We start from the raw sequence: 18914 nt of genomic DNA, 5'->3' as shown, positions 1-18914 counted from the left end.
TGATAAACTTGAATTTTTCACTTTTTTGAAGAGCATTTAGCTGATGAAATAATAAAATAAAAGACATTGTTGAATAGAAAAAAATAACAATAACAGCAAGAAAAATTGTTATTTTCTGTAAGGATGGCCGTATACGACCGAGTCAATTGTATCAGAGACATTTAGCCCCATCCCTGTGCTGATTAACATAAAAACAATTATTAAAAAAAGGATTTGTCCGCTATTTGTTTAGAAAAAAGCATACTTAAATTACGAAGTTTTTAGTTGGGAAAAATTACTGAAAATGGTTATTGTGTTTACTATCTTCTTCCGGAAAATTTGTCTAGAGAAAAATATAAAACAATAAAATGAACTATAGATAGTTAAATAGTTGTCCAATTGTGTAATCAAACAGAACTACTTGGCTCGTTCATTTACCACACGACAGAGGTAAACCGGGTTCGAATTCGTTGATTATTGACTTGCTGAAAATCTGAATGGATCGAAAGAGCCATATTAAGTCACCTCAGTTTCCCCACACACGGTCGATTTTGGCTCGTCTCTGGGCCGTTACATGCTCGTTTGCATTTCCCCCTACACGGCGAACACTGTTCGCGAACATTCATTTCGTTCCGATTCTTCAAAGAGTAAACATCATGTGCGATAAGGAGCAAGTCGTTGCTCTTCCCATATAGCACTCTCATTTCGTAAGAATTCGATGAATTCTTCAATAAAATCGCGGCTGGCTGTGGCCATGTGTTTATTTTTTGATGTGCACTCAACGAAGTTTACAGCAAAAATGAGGTTTGCTCGCGAACATGGCCATACACGGCGAACATTGAAACCAACGAACACGAGAAAATCGAAATGTTTCGCCAACAACGAGCCGTTCGCGAACTAGCCCATACACGACGAATATCTGGCGAGCACGAGCATGTTCGGCGAGCATGTTCGTCGTCTATGGCCACCTTTAGCTCATTTTCTCAGTCGTGTATGGTCAGCTTAAAAATATAGAATAATGATTCTTTCAAATAATAATAGGACAGTTTGGAAACTGGGTAATAGTTTTTAGAGGTCAGTTATGGCTATCATTGGTTTGTATCATTAGAACCAATAATTGGCATTTTTTCGGTAGATCGTTTATAGCCTTCATTAAACATTTCTGTCATTGAGAATAATTTCCTTACCCAGACATTTTTTCTGTTTCCAATAAACTTGCCTAAATTGAAATCTAATTTTTTGGCAGATGGCCAATCAGGTAATAAATAGAAACTTGCCTTACTTTCAAGTTCATTATGCCGTCTGAACCTGCCAAACCTTCCCAAAGCTTCAAGTTTGAATTTTATGAAGCTCCATCGTCTTCGTTGTGTATTTAGGATTCTATTTTTGAGCCTGTAAACGACAAACGTGTAGTACCCGGGGCATGATGGTTATTCCGATGGAATGCCCCTTCCCAGATGGAGAAGTTTCGGGTGTTCGAGCGGCAGTGTTTACGACGCTGGCTGTACCGGCTTATATCGAACATCCTCTTCTTATGTGTATTACTATTCCAACGAGGTCCTATAAAACGGGGCTCGAATCAACAGAATTGACAATTTCGTAATAAAACTCGTTCGAGGTCACATTGCCAGAGCGGGATGGGGTTTTGAGCCTTGGCCGGCTTACACACTTGTTTTATAGTTTTAGTGTTTAGTTTTAAGAAGAATAGGCATGGTTGCACAAAAAAAAATTAAAAAAATGAAAAAAAAAACATGGAATATAAAAAAAACAACAAAATATGAAAAACAAAAAATGTTAGATTTGCTGCTGTGGTTGTTCTAGTTTTAAGTAGTTTATAGGTAGAATAGTTAGTTTAAGTTAGCTTTAAGTTTTATATCAAGGACCTTATTTTAAATAGTTTATAAGTAAAAATAAAAAAAAAATATCGATATATTATTTTTTTTTCAAATTTTCTAATAAATACAAAAATAAATAAAATGAATTACAGTAAAATAGATCTTAGGGACGAAAGGCATTAGAATTGAGTATTATTGTTGGACTTAGAGTGTCCGTATGGGACCATTAAGTTAGTTGTAAGTTATGGTTATTAAGGTTAGTTTTATGAATTTTTGTCTAGCTTTAAAATAGGTTTAAGGCTGAATTAATAAAAATGAATTTACAAAAAAAAAAAACGATGGACTGTCATGCGAGAGATCTTGGGTTCGATCCCTGCCTATGGCACCTAAAGTCTTTTCACGAGTACTGCCTCTTGCGAGGAATTGACAAATTCGCCAAGAGTAATTCTTGACATCAAAAGTGCTTTCTCAAATCTGCCGTTCGGATTCGGCTTAAAACTGTAGGTCCCTTCCATCCCTGACAACAGTACTCGCACATAGGAATGATTGAGAGTTGTCAGTCACTAGGACCTACATAAATAGTTCTCAAACGGATTGTTGCGCCTCCCACTTTAGTTTTATTTTTAAACGACAAACGGAGGTTTTTGCCATTTGAGCTGAACCGGTTGAATTCCGATTCGTCACTCCATAGGCTGATTCCAGAAAGCGCGGCGAATCGCATTGAAAGCGAAAATTCAATTTCGACCGCCCTCGCTTTGAGTTAATTTCAAAAGCGAAAAGAAGCTAATTATTTAAATATTCAAAGAAAACTATATAAAAATTGGGGGGTTTGTCTCTTGATGTTCCCCCCAAAGAGTGCGTATTTAATTATCTTTTTCCAAATTGAATTTTTTTTAATGATTTTTGTTCAATAAGGTTTATAAAATTGTTTCGACTATCGCGAGAAGCATTTGTGTACGTTTTTAAAGAAATCAAAGATGATTTCAAACAAAAAAACACTACCTCTTTGCCTCACTTTCAGCTCCAACAATTTTTTGATGTTGCCGCAGAAGTTCTAGTGTGGCGAGTTGGTATCTTTTGTGCATGCTCTTCCATTTCTTTGTCGAATTTTTCTTTTTCCGGTTGTTCATTTATTCCTTCTGACAGTAAAATTTCAGATTCCTCAAATAGTTGACGGGTTTCTGGTAAAAGATGTTGACGTATTTGTACGATTTTTTCTTTAAAAGGTTCTCTGGTTGGAAAAGCATCTGCTGTTCCAAATTTCCTTACTTTGAGACCACACACCTGGGTGTTTAAGTCCAGCAAAGCAATAATGTCTTCTTCTAAGACCGAGAACACATGCTGTTTGTTCGGTCCACCTCCTGTCCCATGCATGGATTTTTTGTTTCCTCGCGATATATCCTTTATGTGATACTTAAAATCTTTCCATACCTTCAATGCAAATAGAATTTGTATTCATTATGAACACGAAACTGAGAGAAAGCTCAGTGAGCAACTAACTTCCTATTAACAAATGTCAAAATATAAATAAAGTCGAGGAAGTTTCAAAAATAAATGTAATTTGCATAAATTCTATAAAATGTTTTTTCACTGCGACTATTTCCATTGGTTTCTCTGGAGGACCGAATGCATTTAGCTTATCAGTCAAAGCCTTCCAAAGAATTTTGGATTTGGCTTTGGCTTGACTCGTCGGCAAGTAATTTTTTGCTATGTTTGGATTGGTTTCCATAAAAGCTACCAGCAAATCCAACTGCTTAGCATTAGTTGTAGGCCTAGAAGGTTAGAAATAACTTATTTGTAAGTTTTTGACAATTTTATTTATTATTCACTTACATTTTTTTGCGCACTTAACAAAACAAAAACCAACCAAACAAAAACAAAAAAATAAATGACATTTGACATCTACCCCCAAAACGAAAGCTGAACGAGAGCTGAAGGCACTGGTAAATAAAAATACGAGTATCGTCATTTTTACGGTTCTCGTTTTTCTTAATCGCAATTTGACGATTTAGTGCCTTTACAATCGTTTTTTCTAATCGCAATTTAACGAATAAGCGTTATTTTGAACGAGTTTCGTTTTTCATAATAACCCCCTGGAGGTCCAAGACTATTAAGCACAACCGTGATTTCATCGCAAAGCTCCCTGATATTGGCCTTTTATTCGGGAGCATTTAGAATTCCCTTTGCTTTTCCGCTATTCTCTTTTAGGAATTCTACGAGGGTCGCAAATTGCTTCGTGGAGGTATGTTTGTTACTCCTTAATCAAACAAAAAAATCGTTAAATATTTAACAAAAATAATTAATTGATATCTTTAATTTAATATATTTAAAAAAAAAACACACACACAAATAAAACTTATTTTTGTTTACATTTTGTTGCAATCCGCCACTATCACGCCTGTCGCTTTCAAAACCCACTAGAAGAATCACATTTTGTTGGAAAAAACTTTCGCTTTCCAAATGGAAACATAGTTTTCTGCAACCGCATGCATGGGTCTACTGTTTGATTAAATCAAAAATGTCTCCAATTTCTCTAAAAGATGTCACTTTATGGTTCTCTGATACTTCCCTCGATTCGTTAAAAACTTATTACGAGAAGCGAATCGAACATTCGACTTAAAGCGAACGTTTGAGAAATCCAATATAGAGCTAATTAAGATGGATGAATTTCGACTTTAAAATGGGTTAACATCTATTTTTTCAAAAAGTTGGCGTAATTTCAAAAACTTTCGCTTCTCTTAATTAGGACCAAATAAAGAAACAATTGATGAAAATAAAAAAAAACACATTTTAAAGCGAGTAACAATATTATTGTTTTGTTGACTTTATTTCATTTTTTGAATTAGTTATTATATACTTAGGCATAGTTCTCGTAGATACATCAAATATAATAATGTTATTATTTGTAATGTGTGGTTGTATACATAATTCTCTTTTTGTATTTACTTCTCTATTTTTATATAATGTAAATATATATTTATATATATATATGTATACTTTTACTACATCATTTTTATTTTTATTTTATGTTAAATTAATGTAACAGAACATTATTCTCAATTTTAAAAAAATATATATATAAATAAAACAATCTATAATCTTCTTAAAATGTCTTATTTAAAATTGTTTTGTTGTTATAAGAATTGTTTTAATCCAATTTTGATTTTTAAAATTTTATATAAATTAAATTTCAAGAATTAAAAGAACAAAAAAACTTCATATTAAAATTTCTTTTAACTAAGAAATACATATAAATGAAATAATAAAAAAACAAAAATGAAAACTTAATATTTTGTTTAAATAAAATAATCGGTGATACAGAGGGACATAAACGTATTAGTTCTCTTTTATATTTTGTCTTCCTTTTATTTTTATTTTTTTTTTTTTTTTTTTGCGAAATAAATGTTTAATAAAAGTCTTTGTATTTTGTTTTAATATTAAATCGAATATCACACAGAGGAATAACAATTTTTTTAATTCTTTTTTTATTATTATTATTATACTTGTTTTTTAATGAACCCTTATTCATAATTAATTATTATGGTTGGCAAGTCGAATTTTTTGATTGCGTTTAATGATAAAAACTAAGCTGCCAGTAAGATTAGAAACGCTTAAGACACAAATAAAATGTGACTTGTGCAAACAAAAGAAAAACGACTCAACTTAAGTAAGAGCTATGAACAGTAATTATTCATCTTTTTATATTATAATATTATATCAACCTTTTAATGTAAATCTATTTTGTTAAATTAATAAATAAATAAATGGGAATTAACCGTTATTTTCATTTATATGTCAATTATTTCATTCTCGGTTTCTATCTATTTTTATTTTATTTTTGCATTTTAGAGATAAGATTTTGTGACATCAATAAGGGATTTTTAACTAGAGTTATGTGTAAGACGAGACGTATGTAAATTTGTAGACATTACTCGAGTTACTCTTGGTTGGATTAATAATAAACTATATAAAGATATACCATATTTAAATTCATCTATTACGGTTTTTGTTTATTTATACATTTCATAGCGATAAAGTGGCGGTAGGTTCAGTATTATAACAATGTATTGAGGAGTAAGTAACTTTGTTTTATAGTGATAAGAAGTAGGTATAGTTGTTATTTATAGGGTTAAATCCAATGTCAACATTTATATTTATTATTTTTAATTATTTTCAGTTTATTCTATTTATGATTTAGAAATATAATCCACGTTTTGATTTTAAAACTCAAACCTCCATCGAAGGTCAAAGAGATGTATGTATTTGTAATTTGATTTATTATTTACAACAGATCACGATGAAAGACCCAAGTGTGTTTTGTGTGGGCGAATTTATGAGAGAGCCACTGAGATTCCAGAAGATTGAATCGATCCTGGCTGAGGTATAACGGTTTACCACGTCTAAAAGTTAACATACAAAATTTATTAAAACGCGCTTTTCTAAAAACATAAAAGAAAACAACTTACTTCAAATCACGATCTTCTTCATCGAAATCATCTAAATACAGTGATCCCCATAAACAGGCTCTCCGACCTCTTATTACTATGATGTATGTCGATGTGACAACTAAAAAGATGCCAATACCACCGCCGCAAGAAATTGTGTGCTAAAAAGGTTCATAAATAAACACCTACAAAAACATGTAAGACAAATTGAAACTTACTCGAACTGCTTCACAACAATCATTTTCAGCACAGCAATTTTGCTTGAGACAAACTATTGCTCCGCACAGCAGGCAAATGGAGCTCTCTTTTGGCACTTTATTGCAATTTTCACATGGTCTCTCATGATAGTACTAAAAATTAATACAAATATTATAAACATATATTATTTGTATAGAAAATAAACTTACCGTAAACAAACGCTCATATTCTCTAGGGAGCCCAAGCAACTTTGGTTGTTGCCACGCAATATTCTGATTGACTATCACAAAATCACGAATGGCTTCGACTGGTGGATGAACATCAACTAATTGTTCGCACCAGAACTGTGGCAACGACTCCTCAGTACCGGGAATGAACGACAGTCCTTTTGATGCATTGAAACACTCCCAATCCATACTATCGGTGACCAATTCCAAATAGTATACTAGTCGTACGAACTCTAATGGCGGAGCTGAGATCTCTGGCATTTCATGGCGATACAAATGATGTCTTAGCAAAGCAGCGATACGCAAAAATGGTAAACATAACGTCTGCAACTGTGTTTCCATCGATTTGAGATTCACTTCGATGGGTCCAGATTGATCAATTGACGCCGGTAGGCAATCACGACGCAATCTCTGCAGTCTATCGGTGTGGCTGAGAACAAGTGCCATTGCTTTACCCAGATGTGGAGTAGTGTTACTCCGGGTTTTGTATTTTTCCATAATGAAGTCACATTCGAGATCAGTCAGAGCGACGCATAGTTTAACAACGATCTGATAGTACAATAGGTTGTACATAACTTTCACTATGCAGTTAAAGTAAACTAAAGAGACGAGATCATTTATAGTTAGCATCATTTTGATTGATGAATTTGTTATACTTTACCTTGGTCTAAATGTAGCGGTGCCAAGAGGATGAATTTCAAGAGCAACGCTATGGGGTCAGCGAATAGACTAGGGATGAATTCTTTGCAGTGGGAAGGCACGGGTGCTGAGTCGATCACTGGCATACCAGCCAGAGACGCCCAAGAACGCCACAACGGCCACTCAACGAGTACTCTCACATGGACAGATAGAACGTGCAGCAATGGAACGATACACTCCCGCTTGGGCTTGTAACGCGTTGATTGATTGGAACAAAGTGTCCCACCACGTTGAATTATTTCGGATTCTAGATTAGTTCGAGCTATCGACGTCACAAACAGAAACAGACTTCGGAACGTCGGAGGAAATCGATTGATTTTGCGATGAGTTATGTTCGTCATGTCTTCCATTGCACGACCCATCGCTTCGGAGAGCTTAGTCGTCGTCTGTGAAAAAGAGTGGAACGTGTTAAAAGACTGAAATCAATTTTAAATCAATGAGCTATGTTTCATATCCAGCAGAACTTACTCTCAGCGGTGGTCTCTCATTTTCTTTGATTAAGTTCATCAGCTCGAAGACTAGCGTCCCGAAAGATTGCGTGCCCGATCGCACAACAGGCGCAGGTCTATCCAACTGGGGATTTAGTGGAAGAACCGAATTGGACAGCTGCCTGCAAACAGGACAGTAGAACTCTCCCCGATCGTGAAGATGTTGCCGTTGCGTGGCGTACAGGGTTTTCAGATATGCATCTAGACAACTCAAATGAACGTGGTGACCACACGACTGTACATACACTCCGTTTTCGTAACCTAAATTATTTGACAGATACCAAGATTCCTCACCGAATTTTTCGCTTAAAATTCTGTTGCGTCGATTAAAGTCAGTCGCAAGGATACTGCTGTTCTTAAGCCTCTTTTCATCTTCAAGATTTAGTGGAAGTGGTAGTCGTTCGGACACTTTCCTACGATGTCCGACAATACCACTCGATTCGACAAGAACTACTAAACCTATGGGGTTTGCGTCTGTACTGGCACTGGTACAATTACAGATTATGCAATCGTATTCCTTTTCACGAGGCTGTTCGTACTCCTCGTCGTCTTCGTCGTCGCCACATTCCATGCTCTGGCCGGCAGTTTGCATGAATTCTTTTTGTTTGTTGGCAAAGTCCTGCATTAGTTTGCGTTGTCGCTCCTTTGCTCTTCGAGACCGTTCCTCCTTTTCTCTTGTTTCCCGGGCCTTTTGTTCGGCTTGTTTCTCTCTTTGGTTCGGCCATAATCGGCTACGAATCTCTTCGATGTTCTGTGCACATTTTTCGTCCCGTTTAGCTACTTTACGCAGAAGATTACCTATGAAGAAGGGCCCGTCACCGATCCGAGAATCAGATATTCGAATATCTCGAGTATTGGTGTGCCGTTGACTAGATGACGATGACGAGCAGGATGACGACGAAGATGACGGCGATGGACCTGCTTCATCACAGTCAACATCCATAGTTGATGAACCAGGCTTGTCATCATCGCCGTCTTTCAACGAGAAACTATCCAGCGTGCCGCTCAGTTGCGAATGCAACTTCAACAGCAACGACAGGATACTCTCTTCGATGATTACTTCGTCTTTATTTAGTCCGATAGCGTGTTCCACGTTCCTCATTCGGCTGCCTGAGTCAAAAGTTCGACGTGAACCACTACTACCACTGCCACCAAGAGAATTGGAGGGAACAATGTCTAAATTGCTACTAGGGACAGCGACAGGCTGTACTCGTTGGAAGGGCAGCAACATGCCACCAGCAATGTGCGTAGTCGGGGAAAACATTTCACTCGGCTGGCGGTTCGCTACCGTTGAAGTAGTCACTGAGGCTCCATCACTTGTTGTAGCCAGACCCAGGTCACGACGTATGGCCACTTCCATTCCTGATTCCGGCGGGGCTATGGGCTGCAGGGTGTAACGTGTTGGCATACTATTCATGGGCTGTAGAGCCAAAGAGTGGGAGTCTTCAATTTGACTGTCGCTGTCGTCATCAATGCTTCGGATGACAAGAGAAGTTTCAGGAACCACCGAAAGATCCTGAGGCAAAGCGACTTCCATGGAAAGGACAGCCAGAGAGTTATTAGAGTTCGATACAGATGCTCCCGCTTCATTTTCTCCTCCAACGATCATGGGTAGCGTCTCGCTGTCCACGTCAAAATCAATATCGTTATAGAAAGGATTCGAACGATAATTGGCTGGCGAAACCTGTGGTTCCTGCGATTTTAGTGATAACTTGTCAACTACATGGCGTAGATTCTCACAAAGATTGTCTGTGGGGAAGCACTGCAATAATTTTGGTGGATCTCTGCGCGAAAATGAATAAAACGCTTGCTGATAGGCCGATTCACATTCTACAATGGCACCATTGCTGGGCTCGTCACTAACTTCAACTGCAATCTCCAGAAGGAATACAGCCAAGGCCAGCAAGTGCTCGGATACATCTCGCGAATGTACCGCTCGGAAGAATATCGACAGAATGGTCGAGTGAAAAACTCTGGAATTCAAAATCCGACATGGGTCACCAAATGCCTTTCCCACTGGCCTCGGAAGTCTAAATGGTGGCCAGAGATTTCCGCTTGCCGGCATTTTACCTTTGGACTTGACAAAATTGGTGAACCTATCGAGCGAGCTTTGGAAATCACGTCGATGTACTGCACGGAGCAATACATGCAGCGGATCGTAGTAGTTCTCCCAAACTTCGTCGATTGGAGTGAACAATCCCTGTTCTAGGTTATCCGAGCCCGACGAAGGTGCCTTGTAAACGGATAATTGTTTAAGAAACGTCTCAAAATTCTTCGTATGAACGTTTCCAGAACGTTCCGGCATAAGTTCCAGCAATTGGCTATGCGTTTTGTTTTCAGTAGCCAATAGTGCACTGATTTCTATGATACATTGAGTGGCTTCGTCGTTGCCCAGATTAGTTCGGGATGTCACTAAGGTGGCTAGAAACGTTAAAAAGCCCTCCAACATTGAGGCTTGTTCCATTTTCTGTGGGGATTTGAGTGGGGCCATTTCCAGCCATTGGCCAACGCTGAATAGGTCAATGGCATTGGTCAAAAAGAAGTAATCGGGCAAATTTGTGGCGCATATTTGAAGGAAGAATAAATCCATATCTGCCATTGAATTGCAGAAATTTGCCTGGATGTAGGTCATTGCTTGTCCTTTTATTTGCAATCCATTTCGAACCCATTTTCCAGCTAGAATTTCATAAAAGAAGCTCTAAAACAAAAGAAAAGAAGAAATGATCAATTAGTTATTACATTTGAAGTGAGAGGGAATTTAGGTATCTAAGGCAGCTTCAAAAGATCGGAAATATCAGAAATGAAAATGTGTAGCTACAAATTAATTGTTAGGAATTCCCTAAAATAAAATCTGAACCATGGCTTGAATCAACTGAGGAAGAAATTAAGGCAATCGCTTTTTTGTGCAGTTGCGGTCATGAATTCATGTCAATGGTGCAAAAGAGGTTAATAAGCTGTTTGGACATTTTTTTTGATTCCATTTAGAAACAAATGATTAAAGATTAAACTGAATTATTAAAAGAGTCCAACCTTGCCAAAAAAAACAATGAAGTTAATGGTTGTTTTTTTGTTTGACGTGCGGTTTTAAACATCACAATAGTTTTTCCAAATTGGTCTTTTTGACAGCTGTCACTTGATATAAGCTCAGTTCAGTTTGCAGGTCATAATGAATGGATTAACTCCTGAATAACTTTTGCAATTTTTTTACTAGGTGAGCCTGTGGCATGTCTTACATCGCTCGACTATTTTTTGTGTAGTTATGCGAAGTCGGTTGTTTACGCAGATAAGCCCCAATTGTTAAAAGAAGTAGTAGAAAATTGTTGTAACTCAGCTGGAATTTATTTAAACCAGCTTCGGTGGCCACTTGCCCATTTTAAAATTAGAAATGAATTACATACTCTTATCTTTATAATATTCGTATAGCTTAATTCTTGGCCATAATGTTGTATTCCTTCTTGAAACCCTTAAAATAAAACACCCAATATGTGCAGAGTTCCCCTCACATATTGTACAGAGCAAAAATATATTTTTTTAATTTAGATTCTCCGAAAAAAGTATTGCCAGATTGAAAACTGCAACTCTAAGAAAAACATCTGTTGCATCCATTAGATGCTTGCTTTTAAAATTCTTTAGAATTGAAGCTTGAGAAAGTGAAACACTTATCGAAAACAAAAGAGTAGAAATGAAAGGCAAACAAACATTTCTTTTTTATATACAAAACTAACAAATCAACTCCATTTAACAAGATGGGAATCTCAGACTTACATTTCGGTTTGCCTAAAAGCTAACTGCATACTAAATGTGAGTGAAATGATTGCAAAAACGAAACACATTCTCACATTTAGTGTTCCGGTAGATAAAAATTCTTCATTTTAGTCCTCATGCACACCTAAATGCTTCATTTTGGCCTTCGTTTAAAAACGAAAAAACTGGACCAACAGAATCTGAAGTGCTGACATGGTCTTAAATTGAAAGATTTGTATAGCTTTTTATTTTAAGTCCAAATAAATGTTGTAATTGTATATTAAATTAAATAAAATTGACCAAATACATATTTAATGATTTATTAGTGCTGTATTTTGTTCAACTGGTTAATTAAAATTGAAAATGGACAAAACTGTAACTCAATACTTTGTAAAACAACAAAACAGAAAAATTTTTCAGCTGTAATTTGCTTAGAGCATTTTTTGTTTGGCGAAGAAGTTCAGGTTGAAACAGTAGGCGGGTATCTTCGTATTATTTTGTACAGACAATGCACCGAGAAACATACTTGTGAAGTTCCGTTGCCAACATTACCTAGTTCAGATTCCTCAATTAGATTAGTTATTGTCAAATCTGGCAATGCCGATAATGGTAAGCACTGAAAATATCCGGCGCAGCCATCTTGCTTTTGCACAGACAAAGAGAATGTGCAATAACCTCACTTGAGAAGAAACGTTCAACGAGACGGAGCAAGTTCCCGCAATTATATAGCTACTTGATATTCTTATTGTAATTATTAATTAAAGAAAAAAGAAGAAGATTGTAAGAAAAAACTAAATGTAAGTTCAAAACAAAATTAGTATATTAAGAAAACAAACTATACAATGTTATATATCTACAGGAAATAAAAGTCACTTGAATTGAAGTAAAAATCTATTTGCTCTAAGTGGCTTAGTTTTCAATTGGAAAACAATCTTAAGCGAACAGTTAGTATTTTCATCATTTATGCAGTTCGATAATTGCAAGACCAAATTTAAGATTTGTTTTTTGCAGACATTTTAATGAACATTTCTTTTTAACGGACTATGTTAAAGTTAGAATTTTGTTTTTAAAATAAGTTGCTTTGTGTAAAGTATCTTTAAGGAATAGAAATAGGTAATATGGTTACACACAATACCAAATAAATGAGTGCAATAAATAGATTTAAGTAACTTTTTTTATTCCAGTATGGGGAAACCGAACACCCAAAAGAAAAAAACCGGCCAACGCGCCAAAATCCATATTTCTCGACTAAATAATGTTATCTTCTATGCTTACGAATTTACGAATTACGAATTTTGTAGCATATGAACATTTCTAGACATTTTACAATGTGAACAATTAAATATGCTTTGAAATAATTGCTAAATAAAATTGCTAAAATAAATAGTGCTAAATTTGTTTCTAAAAAGTTGATGAAGGTTAGCCTAAGCGGAAATTTCTCTAATGAACATACCTAAAACATTATTGGCTTTCTCGAAAATATTTTTTTACGCTAACCTCTGCTTAACATCTGAAAACTATTGTTTATGTATATGTTCTTTTATGTTCTGCATTTATAAAATGTAATCTACGGGTAGTATTTATTATATTAAGAAAAAAAATAGATCCGTAAAACTCATTCATCTGTTTTCATTATAAGCAGCAATTTTACCAAACATACCCTTCAAACAATGATGAGTAAACTTGAACTTTGGTAACTTAACATTTTTAAGGAATTAATGAAAATTATATTTTGCGTTAAACTGTGGGAATTTACTAAAAAAAACTTCTGTACGTCAACATTAAACATTCATGTCAATTACATTATCTACTGAATGAGTTGTGCATGAATTCAGAACGATTTTTTGACGTTTCTATTTTGTGATGAACGTCAAAATTTGCATTTTATTTGCTCTGCATTTATTTAACAGGTTAGCTATAATCGTTCTGAATATTTTTTTTAAAAACATTGGAGTTCCTTGCATCAATCAATGAAGAATGTTATGGATAAGGTATTTTTCGATTATAACTTTTTTTTTTAATTTAATATTTATTAATCAAAATGTATAGTTGCAAGGTTAAATCATTAATAACAAACCAATACAGATTTTAATTACTTGCAAAAAAATTTGGGCCATTCATTAACGAAAATTTATTAAAATTAGAATAAATTGCGCTCGCACCCTTAACTTGATGGTTCTTCGAACGCATCTTTGATACAATAATCCGAAGGTATTTATGAAATTTAAAGAATTTCGTAGTGATTGCTCTAAATGAGTGAATTAATTATATTAAACTGATGTAAAGATGCTTTTTCCAAAACAAAAATTTACATTGGTTCGCTGTCAACAAAATGACTTCAAAACTAAAGCTAAAAACTGACTTTATCATCGCAAAAAGGAAATAGACAAACCTGAAACAAAAACTTATTAACCTCCCCATTTTGTTTTTGCTTTGCTTTACAAATACAACAATGTAAACAAATGGGTTTTGGAGAATGAAACGTACGAAACATTCAAATCTTGGTAAATGGAATATTTTTAACTTCCCATAGGAAGTTATTGTAATGGGTCCGATTTGTCAAATTGAAAATTTTGACATTTCTCGACGTTTCAAGGTCCCTAGAGTTGAAATAAAAGATTTTTAGAAAGATGTCTGTATGCGTGCGTGTGTACGTACGTTCGTACATCCGTACGTTCGCGACGTTTTTTTCATCGTCCATAGCTCAAGAACCAGAAGAGATATCGACTTAAAACAAATTTTGTTAAACAGATAATAAGGCAGAAAGATGCAGAAAGGGCTCTCAAGAAAATTGCGTGGGTGGTTTTTTTACCATAGCAGTTTAAAAAATAGGTGAAAATTTTGGTTAACCCTAAATATCTTACGAACCAAAAAAGCTAGAGACTTGAATTAAATTTTATATAATAAAGTGTAACGTGATACCAAACAGGTATATTTTTTGAAAAAAATCTATCTAACGGTTCTTTTTCTAAATCAAAAAAACTGAAAAAAAAATTTGTCACCTCCTAAATTTAACGACTAACATATGATTTCATCTCCAAAACAATTTTGTGCAACGGAGAATAATGTTTTTGAAATCTGATAAAATTTTGAGAAAAATCGAATTGACAGTTTTTTTTATAAAAAATAAAAATCTAAAAAAACATTACTCAAAGTTCGTAAAAATTAAATATCGATTCAAATATCTTTTCAAACACTTGAAATTTAGGCTTCAAGCTTATTTTATCTTATAAAAAATATTGTTTTCAACATTCAGTAAAATTTTGAGAAAAATCGAATTGGTAGTTTTTTTTACAAAAAATAAAAATTAAAAAAAAAATTTAATAAAAGTTGGTAAAAATTGATTTTCGACTCAAATATCTTTTCAAAACTTTGAGATATTGGCTTTAATTTACTTTTATCTTTCAAAAAATATTGTTTTCAACATTCAGTAAAATTTTGAACAAAATCGAATTGACAGTTTTTTTTATAAAAAATTAAAAACCGAACAAAAATTAACAAAAGTTGGTAAAAATTGAATATGGATTCAAATATCTTTTCAAAAACTTGAAAGTTAGACTTGAAACTTATTTTATTTTATAAGAAATGTTGTTTTAAGCATTCTGAAAGATGTTGAGAAAAATCGAATTGACAGTTTTTTACAAAAAATAAAAACCTTAAAAAAAATTTATAAAAGTTGGTAAAAATTGATTTTCAACTCAAATATCTTTTCAAAAATTGTAGATATTGGCTTTTAACTACTTTTATCTTTCAAAAAATATTGTTGTTAACATTTAGCAAAATTTTGAAAAAAAAATCGAATTGATAGTTTTTGTTCAAAAAATTAAATACCTAAAAAAAATTTAACAAAAAATGTTAAAAATTGATTTTCGACTCAAATATCTTTTCAAAACTATAAAATATTGGCTTCAAACTAATTTTATCTTATAGAAAATATTGTTTTCAACATTCGATAGAATTTTGAAGAAAATCGAATTGACGGTTTTTTACAAAAAATAAAACTTTAAAAAAACAATACTAAAACTCGGTAAAAATTTACTTTCGACTCAAATAGCTTTTCAAAAATTAAAAATATTGGCTTCAAACTTATTTTATTTTACAGAAAATATTGTTTTCGATATTCAGTGATTTTTATATAAAAATCCAACAGTCCGTTTTTTTCATAAAAAATAAAATCTATAAAAAATAGTACGCAAATTTGGTTAAATTGATACTAGTACATATAGACAAAGTTTTAAGCAAGACAAATCGACAGACGGGATGGGAAGTTATCAGTGTGGGTCGCATCCCAGCCTCTTTTTGGTTATAGTACTGCTGAAGGTAGGTCAGTTTTTAAGTCCAGTACAAATACTGTAATTTTAATAATTTGAAAGCCCCGGTCACAGCTTCCCCTCATAAAAGTACGGGAAATCCCCTATATTTATAATAACCAATATAAATTAGGGTAAGTGCCTAACAAAATATCCTTTTTGTTGAACTTGAAGAGGTGATTTTCTAAGAAAAAGATCTCTAATTTATTTTTAAAGACATTGCCATTTCCTTAGAAAATAAATTTCCACACAAACTTATATACCGTTGTTAAAAAAAGACATGATATATCGGATTTAACAACAAAAGAGCAACAATTAAGAATTAAATTTTAATGCGAATTTATATTTAAGTAAAATTTATTAAAAAAAAAGGATGAAAACCCTTATATATGATTTTTTCGTTATTTATTTAACGAAAGTGTTTCCTTCATTTCATTACTGTTTAGGTCATCGCTTGTAAAATGTATACTACTCCAAAGATTTCGAACTCCACTAGAGTAAGCTATACTTGACGTTTGCCTGGGTGTTACTTCGATCGATTCTTTACGTGGGAGAACTATTGATTTTGTATACAATGTTTTGGGTTTACTTTTGTAGTAACCTGAATTTGTGTTACTTTTGCGCATTGAAAAAAAAAAAAGAATTATGATAATGACCACCCTAATGCCCATATTTATACTTTTTGAGTTTTTGTTTGATCTGATTTGATGCTCTTTTTCGTTTAGAATACAGGGTGCTTCACTTAGAAATTATATAAATTAGTTTGCTTATATCAAGTGTCAAACTACGGTCAAAGGTTCATGAAACCTTAGAAGCCTAAAAAACTCACAATATACAAAATATATCTTACATGAAACATGAACTATTCACTCAAAAAATTAAAATACATAATATATAAACATATAAGAAAACGTTTACAATAGTGGAGCACTGGATCTAAACAAAGATTTCCGTAACACTTTACCTATTTAGATTTAATTAAGACTTGAGGGAGTATAGAATGCTCATACAATCTAGAGTTTCAATCCTCTAATAGTTACGGCTGTATAAGTCAATACGTAATACGCCTGGCAATTCAAATGAAATCAAGATAATAAATAAGATGCATCAATTTCACCATTAATAAGTTGACTAAGAAATATTCAATCATTATTAACTCTCCTTTGGTGGAGAGATTGCGTTTAAAGAAGCTGAAAACGATATTCATCGGGAAGCAGCTCATTGGGATCAAGGCGAATGAAATTATGTTCAAAATATTAAATACGCTTTCTATGAATTTCGTTATAGGAATTCCATACTTATGAAGCATATTAAAGATAAGGAAAAACATGACAATTGTACAAATTTATATACATTTACTCATAATTACAGAGAAACAATGCGAGTTTCTCGGCTGTCTTTTTTTGACAAATTTTTATTTCAACTTAACAAAGGATTTACATATGCCTTCAAACCTGGTTTACAAGTTTATTGTATCTGGAAGTATATTCTCTTTTTACTTTTTTATTTTTTTTTAGATTTCTGTACTTTTAATTAAACTACACAATTTGTAAATTAGGTTAAATGAATTCAATATATTTTATTGACGCAAGATTGCATTCTCTTACAAGTCTGCTGTGAAACACCCTGTTATTTATTATTAGTACATTTTAAATGTTTTTTTCTTTGTCTCTTACTCTCTTCAATTTTGAATCTCCATTTCTCAATTAAATCACATTTTTTATAACTCTACATTTACACCACAAAATTAAACGATATTCGCACTCTCTTACTCTTTGATACAAATACGTCATGTACATACATACATACATAAATGCAATGCAAAGCACACTACGACTACAGTTATATTATTTTTATTGAGTTGCAAACAAAAATGAGATTCCACAGTGGAGAGGACGAGATAGTGAGACGGCGAGACAGATCAGAGTAGGATAAAAAGTAACAATATTGCTTTTGTATTGATGTAGAGTTAATAATAGTTTTGTATGTGTATTAAAACAATTTCGAAACATGAGCGGATTTATCGAATCGGTTTGTTACTGTTTGACCCGAGAATGTGTGTAGAATATATTACAGTGTAATAGGCAAGAACCTATAATTTTTCATAAATCAATAACACAGCCACTTTTTCGCAACTCTATTGTATTTTGGTACTCAGAGTAATTGTGTTTACAGTTGCAAGTGATAATTTAAGGGTAAATTCTCATTGCTTTGTTTAAATGGCGCTTTGTGTAGTGTGATTCATTATTTTAGGCGAGCAAAATAATAGCAGTGATTGACAAATTTAATTTAAATAATTGTGTTTTAAATTAAATTTTGATTTCAAAAGTGATAAAAAGTAAGTCCTGTTATTCTATTATATTTTCCATTAAAATTGTAATAAAATTATTGAATTTATGAATTAAAAGTGGGTCGAGGCAAGCACTGCACACTGGAGAAGCGGGAAATTATAAAAAAAGCTTGTTTTGGAAGGCAAAACCTATAAAAAGAATGAAGAACTTCTTGGCTGTGCGGCGAAGATGATATGGAACGCCATTACCTTTGTAGGAAAAGCAGAAACCATGGGACGAAAACAATATCTTACACCATCTTATAAAAAACGTGTGTTTCAATTTTCAAGGAATAATCCTACATCAGCAGCTACAGAGATTGCAGACGAGCTTGAGTTTTCGTGCGGTGTGCATACGGTGAGGAGAATACTAAGGGAGCATAACCTAAATCAATCCAAGAAATGTTCCGCTTTTAAAGATGAACCATATATGTAGTTAAAAGGATAAAGTTTGGGCGTAAGCATTTAGGATGGGCTGCTGAAAAGTTGCGAAACATTCTCTGGACCGATGAGAGCAAGGTGGTTCTCTATGGTGGTAAAGGATTTCGGCAGTTTGTGAGAAGACCCCCGAACATGCAATATAACCTCAGATACACCACAAAAATAATTAAGCATGGGGGATCCAGTACAATGGTTTAGGGATGCTTCCCCTATTATGGA

At 33.6% G+C, this 18914-nt stretch overlaps 1 protein-coding gene across 4 annotated transcripts in view; it reads right to left on the bottom strand.

Annotated features, from left to right (window-relative positions):
* Window positions 1-4602: 4602 nt before the first annotated feature.
* Window positions 4603-18914, bottom strand: part of LOC129947565 (E3 ubiquitin-protein ligase Ubr3) — a 69859-nt gene continuing 55547 nt past the window's right edge. For 2 of the 4 annotated variants that reach the window (XM_056058175.1, XM_056058176.1), the window contains 6 exons: window positions 7852-10569; window positions 7346-7799; window positions 6667-7283; window positions 6478-6609; window positions 6281-6420; window positions 4603-6214 (listed from right to left, as the gene is read on the bottom strand). In XM_056058175.1, the coding sequence (XP_055914150.1) occupies window positions 6097-6214; window positions 6281-6420; window positions 6478-6609; window positions 6667-7283; window positions 7346-7799; window positions 7852-10569 (4179 nt within the window). In that variant the 3' untranslated portion in view covers window positions 4603-6096. The remainder of the gene's footprint in view (window positions 6215-6280; window positions 6421-6477; window positions 6610-6666; window positions 7284-7345; window positions 7800-7851; window positions 10570-18914) is intronic. The other 2 variants (XM_056058177.1, XM_056058179.1) reach the window with 1 other exon arrangement.

Source organism: Eupeodes corollae, chromosome 2 (assembly GCF_945859685.1).
Source record: "Eupeodes corollae chromosome 2, idEupCoro1.1, whole genome shotgun sequence".
NCBI lineage: Eukaryota > Metazoa > Arthropoda > Insecta > Diptera > Syrphidae > Eupeodes > Eupeodes corollae.
The sequence above is the reverse complement of the archived record's forward strand: the minus strand, read 5'-3'. Positions and strand labels throughout refer to the sequence as shown.